We start from the raw sequence: 14,681 nt of genomic DNA on the forward strand, positions 1-14,681 counted from the left end.
TAGTCTCCCACCTCTTCCTCCTACACCGCCGCCACCGAGCTTGTGGTTGGGGTTAGGGAGCTCGTGGTTGGGGTTAGGGACTTAGAGCCTGTTTGGGGGAGCTGGAAATTCTGAGAAGCTAGCTGGAGATTCTGGAAACTTGAGATTCTAAAAAGTTGAGAGGGCTCTGTTTGGGGGAGCTTCTGAGAATTTGCTGGCTAGTGTCCTGAGAGGCTGAATTGTCTGAAATACCCTGAAGTAGATGGGGATTCTGCTTATTTCTACATTGGTTGGTTTAACTACATCAATGTACATAATTGTTTTTATACAATTTTTAAAAAATTGTAAATTGTCATAAAGGTAGTCAAGAAAATTATAATTTCCTTTTTGAAGGCAATAAGAAAGTTAAATTACTTATGTAATAGGTTCCGTGCATATTACTACTTTGCCACCGCGATGTGTTCATAAATAAAGCACATACAAAATATTGCACTTTGTTGTGTTCATCAAGCACATAGCAAAATACTACTTCGCCAATACCATATGTACACCAAGCACATAACAAAGAACAACCTAAACCACTTTCATATTTCTATATATTGCGTCCTCTGTCCGCCATCAAAGCATTTGCAATAAAATCTCGAAAGACGCACATATCACCATCATTGGATGTGGCTAACATAATTGTCTTCTTCTTCAGGTGTATTGATAGGTGGCATATACTCTTCATCATTGTCACATCTCTCAAAAAGAACATCAGCCAAAGCACTATCACGGATGAAATTACGAAGGGCTATGCAAGCAATTATAATCAACTTTTGCTTCTCCACAGGCTAGCTAGGCATGTGCAACAGAATTCGCTATTTCATCTTCAACACTCCAAATGCACGTTCAATCACATTACGAGGAGAGGAGTGAGCATGATTGAATACCAAACTATTGGAATGTATATGTACAATAGGTGTATTGTTTGTGCTAGGTGAACATGGATTTTCAGCATAACTAGCATAAAAAGAACCCTATACCTGAACAAGTTCCATTTGAATCATCAAAATAACTAGCAGCAATTTGAGTAACCAAACCAGTTCACCACACATAAAAAATTTCAGATCCGAGCTAAGTGCAAAATAACACTAAAATAGATAAAAGGGGAAGAAGGAAAATGGAACTCACCCTGTCCAGGTGTAGCACCGGAGGTGGAGGGGGCGAGAGAGGGAGTCACTGAACTCCGGCGAGGGGGACAGGCCCTAACAGCCGGCTAGAGGAGGAGGCCGCTCGTCGAAACTGAAGGAGGACGCCGCGCTCCGACAGAGGAAGGCTCGCCGCGCCCGCGGATCCTGCGCTGGAGAGGTGGCGTCCCGAACTGGGGAAAGAGGAGGCTGCCTGCCCCCGGCAACAGGAGAAGGCCGCCCGTCGCTAGTGGAAGAGACGCCGAGCTCCCTACTCCGGCGAGAGGGCGTGGGGAGGAGCAGGACGCCGTCGTCCAGATCCACGGACGAGAGGCCCTTAGGGCTAGGGTTACTCCGGACTTATAAAAGAGAGAGAGAGACGGATGAGGTTGGGGTTCGTAAGTTGAAACCATAACGATATCTGGGCTCGCTAAGGCCCACGGGATTGGAGAAAATAGAAAGAAAAAAAAAGGTAGGGAAATATTTGGGATTCGGAATATATATAAGAGAAACAAAATAAGGAAGGAAAATAGGAAAAAATGCGAATAGGTGTTTTTTATACTAGAACTCACCAAATCACCTATTGGGAAATGGAACTTGTAGTCTCCCGAGGGCACTCTTTTGATCTCGAACAAACATTAGGTTAGGACCATCAAGCTGTAAGTGCCTTATTGTATTCGTTAATCGTGATTCAGGTGAGGTGTAAAGACGTTTCATCATATTCGTTTTTTATCGCATCGTTTCATGCAGGGTTTCACTTATCGCGGAGGCCCCCCAAACCGCTCATGCGCAAAATAAGACAATAGATTTTAGCTATATAGTAGTTAATTTCATTATTTATAATATTAAATAGCTATTAAAAATAAGACAATATTTTATCTTTTATCATTTATCAGCAAAAGAAAACAATTGTGGTAATTATAGATAAAACCTTTTATATCTATGTTATTAGTGATTCAAATATTAATACTACAAAATAGACTAGGATGAAAGACCATGCATGATAAGAGTTAAAATTCAATTATGGTTGTTGTTGTAAGTTACTCCGTCTGTCCCTAAATGTTTGACGCCATTGACTTTTTTATACACGTTTGGTCAATCATCTTATTCAATTTTTTTAAATATGTAAGCTATAAATAAAATGATATAAAAATATTTAATAATTTTGAATTTTTAAATAAGACGAATGGTTATAAAAATATCAACGGCGTCAAGTATTTAGGAACGGAGGCATAACAAGCAGACGTGGAAAGTTAATTAGCCAAAAAAAAAAGACTTGTGGGTTACATGACACGCGGACACAGTGGAGTAAACGGGAGAGCAATATTTCTTCCAACCTTAAGAAGCTGATAAGACGAGTTTCAAATAAAAAAGGAACTGATTAGACAAGCGGCCAACACACTAGTATGATAATTCAAAAATAAATACATAAATGCAATTAAAATTATGACTAAGCTGCCTCAGATCGCAGCTCAGCTTCATAGGCGATGAAATGGTGTCCCAATGGAGGTGTCCTATAATGTAACCACGTCGAGATGACATGCTCAGTTGCATATCCAGTTGAACGTGAATTTCAATAAACATATGTACAGAAATGAGACACTTTTAACGTAAAATGAATGAAACGCGGTCATTGACTCGTGGGCTCATAGATAATGGGATCTAATTATCGACGAACGCGTCAACGGTTAAGCCAGAAAATCTTAATCCAATAAAATGGAGGTGCATGTCAAGTAGGCAGGATTCTCAATTTTTTTTTTACAGGGCAGGATTCTCAAGTTGTGTTTAGATTCCAAGTCAGATGTTTGATCAGATGTCAGAAGGGGTTTTTAGACACAAATAAAACAACAAATTACAGATTCCGCCAAGAAACTGCGTGACGAATTTTTTGAGACTAATTAATTTATTATGAGCACATGTTGGTCACTGTAGCACTTATGGCTAATCATGGTCTAATTAGACTCAAAAGATTCGTCTCACAATTTCTGTCATAACTGTGCAATTAGTTTTTTTACATCTATGTTTAATGCTTTATTTATGTGTCCAAAGATTAGATGTGATGTCTTTAGGAAAAGATTTTAGGAACTGAACAGGGCTGGACGCAAACAAAGCAACATCACGCATTGGTGTTTCAGATAGCACCTAGGACGCGAGACAGAAGGGATAGATGCAACCGTATACTATTGTTCGACCGTACAAAGTACCCCAACGATGTACTGCTTATTAACTAATTTTGGAGAATCATGTGGACTCTTGCTTTAATTAATCAGCAGGTAATCAATAAACAAGGCAGCCACTTGCATATATAGAGTGAGAAATTTCACTGAAATTATGAGATTGGTTATGGCCATGTCGGTCTATGATTAAGTGTGTGCTTAACATGAGAGCTGATTTTAAATTTTAGAATTTGGTTTTGGATTAACTTTAGAGTTTGTTTTTGTCAGTTTGGTTGTCCAGCTCTGTTTTTATAGTTGCTAAATAAAAGTACAAACAAAAAGATCTATGGCTGCTTTAGTCTCGTTTTCTTGTCACCAGGAGGAATAGAGGAATTAGAGAACTGATTGGCGCAGAGCCATAAATTGTCACGTTAAAATTTAGGTATGCCACAATTGTTTAGGTAGTTCTTTGGATGGTTGCTACAACTATGACAAGTCATACTTCATTAACTAATTGGTCAATGCAGCCTACACTTTAGTTTTACTTTAAATCATGAGACTACTCAAGTCTCAAACGTGGAATATTGGAGTAGGTTGTAGTTTTGTCATCCAGGATTTGAACTCAAGACCTTTGTCTTTGATACTATGTTAAGTTGCATGCATCGATCAATATAAAAGCATAAAAATATGGGCAGTTCACTTTATACACTCCAACGTATCCTAGTTAAGATGTGATTAATTGTCACGTAGTTGGTTATAAAAAACAGTGTACATACTAGTGCCGCACAAGATTTTCAAGATTTTTAATATAAAAACTTTTATACCAAATATACCGTTTAGAAACTCAAAAAACGTACATCTATAATCGATAAACGACAATTAGAAAATATCGTTGCTACTACACAACATGCTCATTCGGACGATCGAGCAGCTAGCTATGGTCCAAGTTTGTGGGCTGATATCATATTGCAATTGATAATAGACACAAACGGATGGGATGTTATTGATGTTAAATTGGGAGTTCATTGCCTGGGAATCTGTAACAGTGCCAATGCCTTCTTTGAGCAAGTTCAATAGTATAGCAAATTACTAGCTCTAATTTATCTATAGTCAATCTAATTGTCAACTAATACAATAGTTACCTAGAAAACATCAATACATGGTCCCACATATCATACACATATTTTGTCTTGGAGTCCACGTACAGCTAGCTATAAATTACTAGCTCACATCTCTTCTCTCTCTACTCTTATCTCTTTAAATTATGCTTATAGTATGCTATTGTACCTGCTCTTAATCGTACTCCATTATTCTGGACATGACAGTGTTACATACAATTAAGCATGTGCCGGCACAGCATGATATTGCCGCCATTTGTCAACCGATCATGTGGAAAAACATGCAGGCATTGGTCGTGAAAAACCAGCGAATAGCCATCGACATTTTGAAATGCACGAATTTTGGGCCAATAGGGATCAATATGGACCTTTGCAATAAACCTCGTGTGTTAAATCTGTAGCCCTATATTAAGTGAATCTAGACGCACACACTGACCATATACACCAATCAGTTGATGAATCTAGATAAAATCATAAATTCTTAAAATATGGAATGGAGTAAGTACTATTTTAAATCTACGATGTTGTCAGCGTTTTGTCAAATTTTTTGCATTTCTATGAATTTAATCCTCAACACACCTGCTTTCTAGTATTAATCAAGTAAAAGTTTGTACGTCAGTTTGACAGTTGCTATGCTATATATGCTTTTGAGGTCCTGTTATTTATTAGGTCAGTAACCGGCACGAAAAACATAGCAGTAAATTAATATATCATTAATTAATTATTAGATATAAAAAATCAAAATTGATTTTAAAGAATTTTTATAAAAATTTTTAGTAAAAAAAATATACTTATTTTGTGTGCACGAAAAACAAGAGAATTTAGGTTACGAACGGCATGAATAGCCTTTAATATTAATATATAAAAAATACATATGCTACTCTAGAAATGTGTGGTATGCTCGAACACAGGAACACCTATCAAATTAGCCTTTAAAAAACTACAGGTAATCTCCTATCAGATCTCCCAAAAGAGAGAAAGGTCATGGCACTCTAATGAATAATGCCCACGTTCTTCACCTAAAAGTTGCACCATGATTAATGATTATTAGTAGATCAGTGCTCATGGTTATTCCTTCATGTCCATCATATATCGTTGTGGCTCATCAAGGTGGATTAATCAACAAATTAACACCCATGCCTAATTGTCTAGGGCAATATGGGGTGTCTCACATGGATATATCTGGCACTATCTGCACTGCCACTTTACACTCCAGCTGATGACAGGGTTAGTACATGTTCAGCTGCAGTCGCTGTTTCGTTGCAAAGTTTACACTCCAATATCGTAGTGGTGGGGCCTCTCTCGTTAGCCGCCTCTTCACGCAGCGCGGATCATCGTTATTCGCCATTGAAAATTTATCGGTTCTCTTATTTGTCTCCCATGCATTGTCTAATACTACTTTCATATTTTTTATATGATACCATTAAAGTTTGGTCTATATTTGACCACTTAACTAAATAAACCAAATTTTAACACAAAACTAGTTCACCCGCGGTACCATCAGCGCCTATCTGTAGCCTCCGGTCTTTAATAGATAACGATAGCGATGACCATTTTTCACATGTAGACAATTACATTATTATTTATTTTCTTGTTTATGAACAAATGTACTTTAAGTATAAATTATTATATGTTTGCATTAAATTTTAAATAAGGTAAACGATCAAGCATATACTTAAAATTTAGTTAATGGTGCCATCTATTAGAATTGAAGGGGTATCTTTCACTAGGTTTTTAACTCTAGCCACAATTTTCCGTATAAATGTTCTAATGTTATGTGTTTTGTCTAAAACAATGATTATTGTAGTAAAATGTGTAGTACTAAACTTCTCTAGAATCTTAGTCCTCGTTTTTGACGCTTATAAGCCAAAATTTAAATTTTATAACTTAAATTTTGATTTAACTTTTGGGGAGTTTTCACCGTAATTTCTCTTTTAAGTCGTTACCTGAAAAGGTTTACCTAAAATCATTTTTAGTCATTACTAAATGGCTTTACTTATGTTTAATTTCAGCAAAAAGCAATGAAGCTGTCACAAGAAATTCAACTGGACTCTTCGGAGGCCCGGTGAAAAAGATATTTTTCACGTCAATCTTCATCAGTAACGATCGGGCCGGCGCGTGGCCTGCAGGCTAGAATTGGGCTGCATTTCAGACTTTCCTTCTACAAGGGGAGCTAGCTTGGGCTGCTTTGTTTTGACTGTCTAAAACATAAATCCCAACTCGATTGATCTATCCATACAAAAGTCCAGAATCCACACCAGGATGTCAGCACCCTGTTCATCCCAAAACAGAAGCATCCTGCTCGCAGCAGGATGAAAATGATCGGAAATGGTACAGCGTTTTTTATGTTTATAAATTTAAATGTTTGTTTTCGCTGAAATTAAGTATACAATTATGGGTACAACTCTTTATACATGATCTTATTGAGTATTTTGTTATGATTTGATTTATTACTATAGGAACTTTAAGCAAAATATTTCAAGAAACTCCGGATTTATGTCAAATAGTCATTCTCACATTGCATGATGATAAAAAAAACATAGCTATTAATGATAGATTGACCATTTATATATATGTGTGTAAACTTTCTATGCAGAAACTGTATATAGGTTACGTGTAATGAAGGTCCAATGAAATCAGATTGATCTATGTAATGTAAGCATGCACATGCACGTGCAAGAGAAAAACACAGTCGGTTTTGTGGATTTTGCGCGTGTAGTGCAGGGCCACTGTGGCTTGGTGCTACAATGGCCGTGCACTCCAATCAACTTTTGCTATCGAATTCAAATCAGCTAGTTGTGGCGGAGTTCATCGGGAATAGCCAAAATAGAACCAGGGTTGAGAAAATTTTGAATAACAGATGAAACAGTAGTATTTTGAGATGGAGGGTGGTACCGTGGTAGTATATAGCACCATCAAGAATTCAAGATGACTTACGCTTAGGGGAAAACCATATCTTCAGTTTCAAAGGACGAGGGCCAAAATGCCAAAAAGAAGGGTGAAATCACAATTGTATTCCAAAGCAGGGTTAAGAACACAATTATCCCTATCATAGAGAGTAGTTAAGGAGAGATATCAGATTTTCCAAGCACATTTAAGTTTAACAATCCAGAAAAACACAATAATGTAAATGTCCAGTAAATGTTCTTAATTTCTACATATAAATGCATGGTTTTCGTTAATTAATTGTACTATGTATCAACATGCATGCATGCATGCATCAACATGCACGGACACTTATGTTCAGTTATATACCTACCTTTTCTCAACAAACAAGATAGTTCTTCATACCTACGTATATAGCTAGAGAGCGTATGCAAAGCAACGACGTAATAGTTGGCTTATCTTGCAGAATGCACAAACAGCACCAACATAATATGTATTATGTATGCATGTACGTCGCAAATGGCAATACTAGCCTGCAACAAGATCTTTGGTGCGTACTGAAATGGATAATCTCTAGGAGTATTTTGTCTCAAAAAAGAGGTAGCGATAGACGTGTCAATATGTACAGTTTCCTTCGAGTAAAAGACAACAGGTATATCAAATGGGCAAAACAACACCAATCGCAGCAAGCAACTCGTCGAACGTGTGTATGTCTAGATTAGGCATCACCTCGAAAGCTTGTCTTCCTTCTCTAAGAGCCTTGCAGCAACTACTCCACCGCTGAACGAGAACTGTGTGCTCCTTCCTGACTTTACTCTTATCATTCACTGACCTACCTATCAGGTATACAGCCTACTTCTTCATAAGAGGGAACCTGAGCACCTCTGAAAATACAGCGCAGGACATAAATATCATCTTCTGTAGGTCGGGTATTTTGACTCTTCCAACTTGCTGAACAGAATCATATAGGCTCAATGTCTTGTATATGCGGATTGGAGTTTCTTTGCTAATTTTCAGTTCAGATATATCGGCTGACATACCTCTAACACCATAGTTGGACTCAAAGGGAATGTTCTTCACCTTGTAATACTTCTTTCGCTCATTGCTTGCATAGTCTGGAACAATCTTAGGATCGAGGTCTGGGAATTTGTGCCACATCCCGTGTGACTTAAAAGCAACCAGATACAGATTGTGGTAATCAAAAAGGATGCGGACACGGCCATTAGCATGATTCAAGGCTAAATCACTTCCAGTTTTAGGAAATAGCACGATCTCATAATAGCCTTGCATGCACACAGGCTTTCCCTCAACGGTTTCCATTGCTCTAGTTGTGATTCGAGAGATGATGCTGTTAATCAGAGAGGAATAGGTGTTTTTTATACTAGAACTCACCAAATCACCTATTGGGAAATGGAACTTGTCCGTCGCCATCCACTCCTCTCTTGATATATAATCCAGTTTCTGCTATGGCCCCCAATAGCATATCCTCTCAATCGATCGATCTTCAATTAGCCTGCATCATCACCACATCAATATAATGAATAGACGGATCATATCAAATATCACCATCATCATCGACTAAACTGTACTGCATCACTGTCATGCATGCATGGCACATCTAGAATATATATTAAATTATAATGGTATATTTACAAATAGATGAACTGTAATGGTATATTTCAAAACCTTAAAAATTGTAATGACATGGATCCAATTAACCCTAAATTGTAATGGCATATCTATAAATATATGAATTGTAATGGCATATTTTAAAACCGTAAAAAATATAATAGCATGGACTATCCAATTAACCATATTGAAGGGTTAATTGGGTCAGGTCATTGTCATCAGACGACGACAAGGAGATCAGTATATCAAAATGTATGTACGATGATCAATCAAATGATAAACATTACAATGAAGCATGCATATGGATTATTACTTAGGTGTTAACCCCCCTACCCAGCGACCAGCGAGCTTGGCACGGCGCGGCCATGCCACACCTCGAAGCACACATCCTCGACGGCGCGAAGATGCGGTCGGCGCCGGCGCACGCCGCGTCGTTGCTGCCGTCGACGTCTGGTCACTGGAGGCGTAGGTCGCAGGCGTGACGATAGCCCATGGTGCGAGCAGCAAGGTGCTAGCGCGTGGTCGGCGCGGACGCACGGACACGCGGAGGCGGTGCGGCCGCTCAGGGGAAGGCCGTCCGCCGCCGGCAGCTGCGCACCAAAGTCTCAGGCGGCATGCCACACCTCGAAGCACGCATCCTCGACGGCGCGAAGATGCGGTCGGATCCGGCGCACGCCGCGTCGTTGCTGCCGTCGACGCTCGGTCACTGGAGGCGTAGGTCGCAGCCGTGACGGTAGGCCATGGCGCGAGCAGCAAGGGGCTAGGGCGTGGTCCGCGCGGACGCACGGACACGCGGAGGCGTTGCGGCCGCGCAGGGGAAGGCCGTCCGCGCCGGCAACAGCGCACCAAACTCTCAGGCGGATGCCACACCTCATGCACGCTTCCTCGACTGCGCGAAGATGTGGTCGGCGACGGCGCACGCCGTGTATGCATGCACGATGCTGCCGGCTGTGGATCTGGCCGGACGAACGGGAAGATCGAATAGCTAGCAGGTAAGTAACCCTAGCGAGCGGTACGGTGTGGAGAGCACCGTGAAGGTAAGCTAGGGCTCTGGCCTACCTGGATCTAATTAAGCTGCGGAACAAACCTCGATCGATTTCGCGAAATGGAAGCAACCAGCCAGGACAAGAGGAAAAAAATAGTGCGAAAAAATGAAGAGAGAGAGAGAAGTACCGGAGAGGAAGTACCGGAGGCGGAGGAGGAGAGGCGGAGACGGCGGCGTGCCATGGCCATGCCGCACGCACGCACTGCGAGTGTTTGTTTAATTGTTTATGTGCTCTACCCCTACCCAAGCAACGAATAGCAGTAGGCTGTCCGTGAGCGTGCTTGCTCAGTTAGTTGGACCGGGCCTTCCCAGAACAACCTTCCTTTTGTTTCGGCCCATTTCGGGTTAACACTTTATTATTTATATTTATAAAGTATTTACTTACTTCCTCAGAACTGTAATCTACGCACTCGCTAACTGCTGCTCCCTCCGTTTCATAATATTAGATGTTTGACTTTTTGCTTCCCATGTTTGATCATTTGTCTCATTCAAAAAAATTATGAAATATTATTTATTTTGCTTGTGACTTACTTTATTATCAAAATAAATTTAAGCACGATTTGTTATTTTTTTATATTTGTACTAAATTTTTAAATAAGACGAATGGTCAAACGTTGCAACTAAAAAAATCAAACATCTTATATTATGAAACGGAGGTAGTAATGTTTAGGTCTGGTATTGTTCTTTCTAAAAAAATTATGTTTAACTTAAAATACATTTAAAAAATAAGTTCAATATTAAATATGCTTTTGAGTAACTTAACCATCAACATAAATGAAAATTCATTTTCATGAAATTACAAGTACTGCATTGTGGAAGAGTAAAAATAAGTAACTATGTGAATAAAAATTCACAAGTAAACACAGCACTTTTTTTTTCTAATACAAGTAAATTCACATCATACAGTTACTAACTAGTTTTCATGTTATTACAAGCAGCTACAGTACTAGAGTACCTCTAAAAAGTTGATAGAAATTCTAGTAATTTTTCATAATAACTACGTCCCTAGAGAAGTAAAGAACAAGAATAAATCTAAATAATTTGATGGACATAGTAAATCCAAAGTCAAACATATACTAAAAAAGTTAATAATGTCATTTATTAAATACGAAGGGAGTACTTCTCGACGAGCTCATCTTTTGGTTTTGCTTATACTTATAAGCTAAAATTTAAATATTTAATCTTAAATTTAGAGTTGATTTTAGAGTTTTTTTATTTTTGTTTATTTTTCAGTCTTTGCTTTTAGGTCATAAGAACACATGTCTATAAAAGTTTTAATCATAAATCAATTATCATCTCTAAATACGTCATGTTGTTTTTGCCACAAAAGGCAAAAAGATGAGCAAATCATAAACATAGCCCTACTAGGGAAAGATGAGCTCCCAAATATATATAACTAATACACAGATTTATGAAGTGCTTATTGCACGAAAAAAAACTTTTACAATAGTTTCCTATATATGAATGGTAGATATGAATGGTAGGTGACTAAATAAAATTGATGTTCCGTTTAATTTCCTAGAGTGATTTGCGTCATTTAGTTATTACACTAATTTTAAATTTATACATTTTACATTGGCGTAGAAAAGAATTTCATTTGTTTTTATATTAGTATAGATAGTTTTGTCAAAGTACTTGTTTGTTTCATGATATTTACTCTCTTAATCTCAGCTTTACATACGGGGAAATGATAACACGTGTTCAGTAACTATGGCGTCAAAAACAAACGCTATCAAAAAAACTGCCCTGTAACCACTTACATTCAATTTCGGCATGACAGCTAGCTTAAAAGTTTAATTATTTACACCACCGAGTTTAGCATAAGCTACAAGATCTGTGAAAAATATTCCCAATAGCGTATAATTCTAATTCATCTCAAAGTTGTTAATTTACAAACAACTTTCACCCGCATCTTGTAAAAAGACTCTCAGTAGAGTATAATTCTAACCCATCAACAAGGTTGACCAAACAACTTTCACCCGCATCTTGTAAATACCACAGCTAATCTCGTCCTCATTAGAGCCTCTAGTGAATGGGGTGAACTTCAAACTGCGACTGACGACATGATTCTGATGAATATTATGGGCATGGATATTCAATATCAACATCTCTTTTCTGGACACTGCTACGACACGTCGCAGCAGCTGCACGACTCTGTCATCACCAACTGCGTTTGGAGAACCGACATCACTGTCATACAGTACAATATCATTCGGAACATCTGTTGTGCAAGACGTAATTTTCCCATGAAAAACTTCAGAATCTGACAGGATCTTGATCTCAACAGTGCCCTCCAGTGCTTCCTTAACACAAGCAGTTACAAGTTCCACCTCACTGAGCCTACTCTCCAAGGTTTCAGTCACAATCTTAAACCGACGAGTGTAGACTTTCATTTCAAGCAATCCTTTACTAAATTCCTTGTCATTGCACTCTTCATTCTCCTTAATCTTCAAATTTATCTCAAAAAATATTTCACCATAAAAAACAATTCCTCTAGTTGGTCCTGTGAGAATTATATCTTCATTCTACAAGAAAAATTACACAAGACGTTAGCCATATGTCACACTAATGATATATATAAAATAAATGATAATTATCCATAGAATATAATAGTATTGTTATTATTTATTAACCACCTTAAACCTATACGCAGATTCATATTAAATTGATTTGCTAGCAACCTAGGCAAGAATTTGGACTGAGCTCATCAAAATTCACACAATCATTTAATTGCAATAATTATATATGATGACATGATCAATCAAATTAAAATATAATGACATGACTTAATATTTGAATACATAAAAAAAAGTAGGTATTTGTGTTTTGTATGAAACTAGTCCAAGTCATGCATATAGACAACTCAAATGTAGCTAGGTTTAGTATGCCTTTAACTGTACATAACTGTAAAGAAATTAGTTCGATGTATTATGTGAAATAGGAGAGATTAATAGTGTGAAGAGATACTCTTTAAAATACCTCTGACTGGATAACTTGGCAATTGTTCCTATTGCGCCGGAAGATGGTGATGCAGTTAAAATCTAATCCATCTCTGACTATCACAGTCCCATATAGATTGATAGGGTAGCCAACATCTGATGATTTTACTTTCAGAGATATTACATTTAACGAGCTAGTCAAAATGTGATCCTCTGGGATAATTGCGTCTGTAAAACGCATTGGACCATATTGCGCTGACAAAATTGAAAATGGAGTTAGTTTGCAACAGGGAAGAATAGTGTGTTCACAAAAGTATACGTTTGATAATGTCTCTAGAGGACAAAAGTTTTCATAAGGTAAACAGGGTTGTCCCTATCTTTTGAGCTGTTACGGAAATACAATTATGAAAATTATTTTAGTTGTTTCAGAAACAAAATTATTGCAGTTGAGAAAGTATCTGGCTACTTTTTAATCTTATATATACTTCAGAAAATCCAACCATACACCTGTCCATTTGCTAAATAAGATCTATGAGGTCAGAGAGAGTATATGTTCAATAGCATACTGCATGGGATATTTTACAACTAGGGAGAAACTGAACTAAATCCATCGCAATATCTGCTCATCTTAGCAAAACCTAAACAGTATGAGCTGTCTAATTCTTCATATAACAGCTTACCTGTGTTTGGCTTGGACCTGCCCGAAATGAGAAAATTGATCATTTGCATCTCATCCACAGGAGGCAAACTACAATTTATCTGCTTGGTACCCCCCCAATGGCCCCATCATCCCTGACATCGCATGATCTCCCTCCTCATCCACCACCCTGGCTCAAGGACACTAACATTTCAGGCCCCCACACCTAAATGTCACTCACCGTCGGTGTCTAGCCCGTCCAGTGCAAGGTCTCCAATGAGATATAATTTACTGCCAATTTGCATTTTGCAATCACTGGAAAAACAAGACCCTAGCTGCTGGTGGTACTAGCACTGACTATCTATGCCAAAAGTGACAAACAGTCCTTTTGGGCAGTGTGGCAAGTTATCAATTGCAAGATAAGGAGTGGCGAATGATCAAGAGCCACTGTGAAGAGTGGCACATGATCAAATTTCTCCAGTCAGTGAGGATCCCATCTAGTGAATTTTAAGGTAGTTTGCTCCACTAAAAACATCTCCCAAATAGATACATGATAAGATATGAATCGGATATCTTTGTCTAATCTTTGATAGAAGGTGAGCAAATCATTTTTTCTGTGCTTATTGCATTGTTTCCTGTTCATGTGCCTGAAACTATTGGCCTGCCTTCACTCCACGTGTTTGATTGGATTATCAAAATCATGTGCATAGTGGGTGTGCGTTGATTTATGGAATATTGCTAGAGATGAGCGTAATCTTGCAGTGTGCTAGAAAAAAAATTGCAGTGTATTGATAACAACAATATGATAGACTGGAGTAATAATTAGATTGTTGATGTGGCCATGACACATACTCTCCTTGTCAAGGTCGAAGATGGTGAGGTTTAGGAAGCAGGCGCGCGTGTAGTAGCTGATCCCTGTCTTGGGGTCATGCTCCCAATACTGGGAAGCCAGAGCACTACTCCTCGCCCACCTCTCCTTCACCTCCGGCGTGTCCCGATAACTCGTCGGCCTCGGCCACCGGGGCTTCAAGCTCTGCTCCCGTCGCTTCTGTTTCGCTGCTTCCGCCGCCGCCTCCTCGTCGTCCTCCTCCACAAACAATGGCAAATCGAAGAGATCCTCCAT

The 14,681-nt window shown here is 38.6% G+C and overlaps 1 protein-coding gene across 1 annotated transcript; it reads right to left on the reverse strand.

Annotated features, from left to right (window-relative positions):
* Nucleotides 1-11,733: 11,733 nt before the first annotated feature.
* On the reverse strand, nucleotides 11,734-14,681 carry LOC121055616. Its single transcript, XM_040528504.1, has 3 exons — nucleotides 14,411-14,681; nucleotides 12,962-13,176; nucleotides 11,734-12,507 (listed from the first exon to the last, which is right to left on the reverse strand). Exons 1-3 carry the CDS (start codon nucleotides 14,679-14,681, stop codon nucleotides 11,926-11,928), a joined length of 1,068 nt encoding a protein of 355 aa, XP_040384438.1. The 3' UTR covers nucleotides 11,734-11,925.

The sequence above is a fragment of the Oryza brachyantha genome, chromosome 10 (genome assembly GCF_000231095.2).
Source record: "Oryza brachyantha chromosome 10, ObraRS2, whole genome shotgun sequence".
In the NCBI taxonomy this organism is placed as follows: domain Eukaryota; kingdom Viridiplantae; phylum Streptophyta; class Magnoliopsida; order Poales; family Poaceae; genus Oryza; species Oryza brachyantha.

Excerpts from the sequence above, each read along its gene's own strand:
- LOC121055616 (XM_040528504.1), bottom strand. The coding sequence starts at position 14,681 with ATGGAGGATCTCTTCGATTTGCCATTGTTTGTGGAGGAGGACGACGAG. Across the intron at positions 13,177-14,410 it reads CTTCGACCTTGACAAGGAGA|CGCAATATGGTCCAATGCGT; the intron begins GTATGTGTCATG and ends CAATTTTGTCAG. Across the intron at positions 12,508-12,961 it reads GCCAAGTTATCCAGTCAGAG|AATGAAGATATAATTCTCAC; the intron begins GTATTTTAAAGA and ends TTTTTCTTGTAG.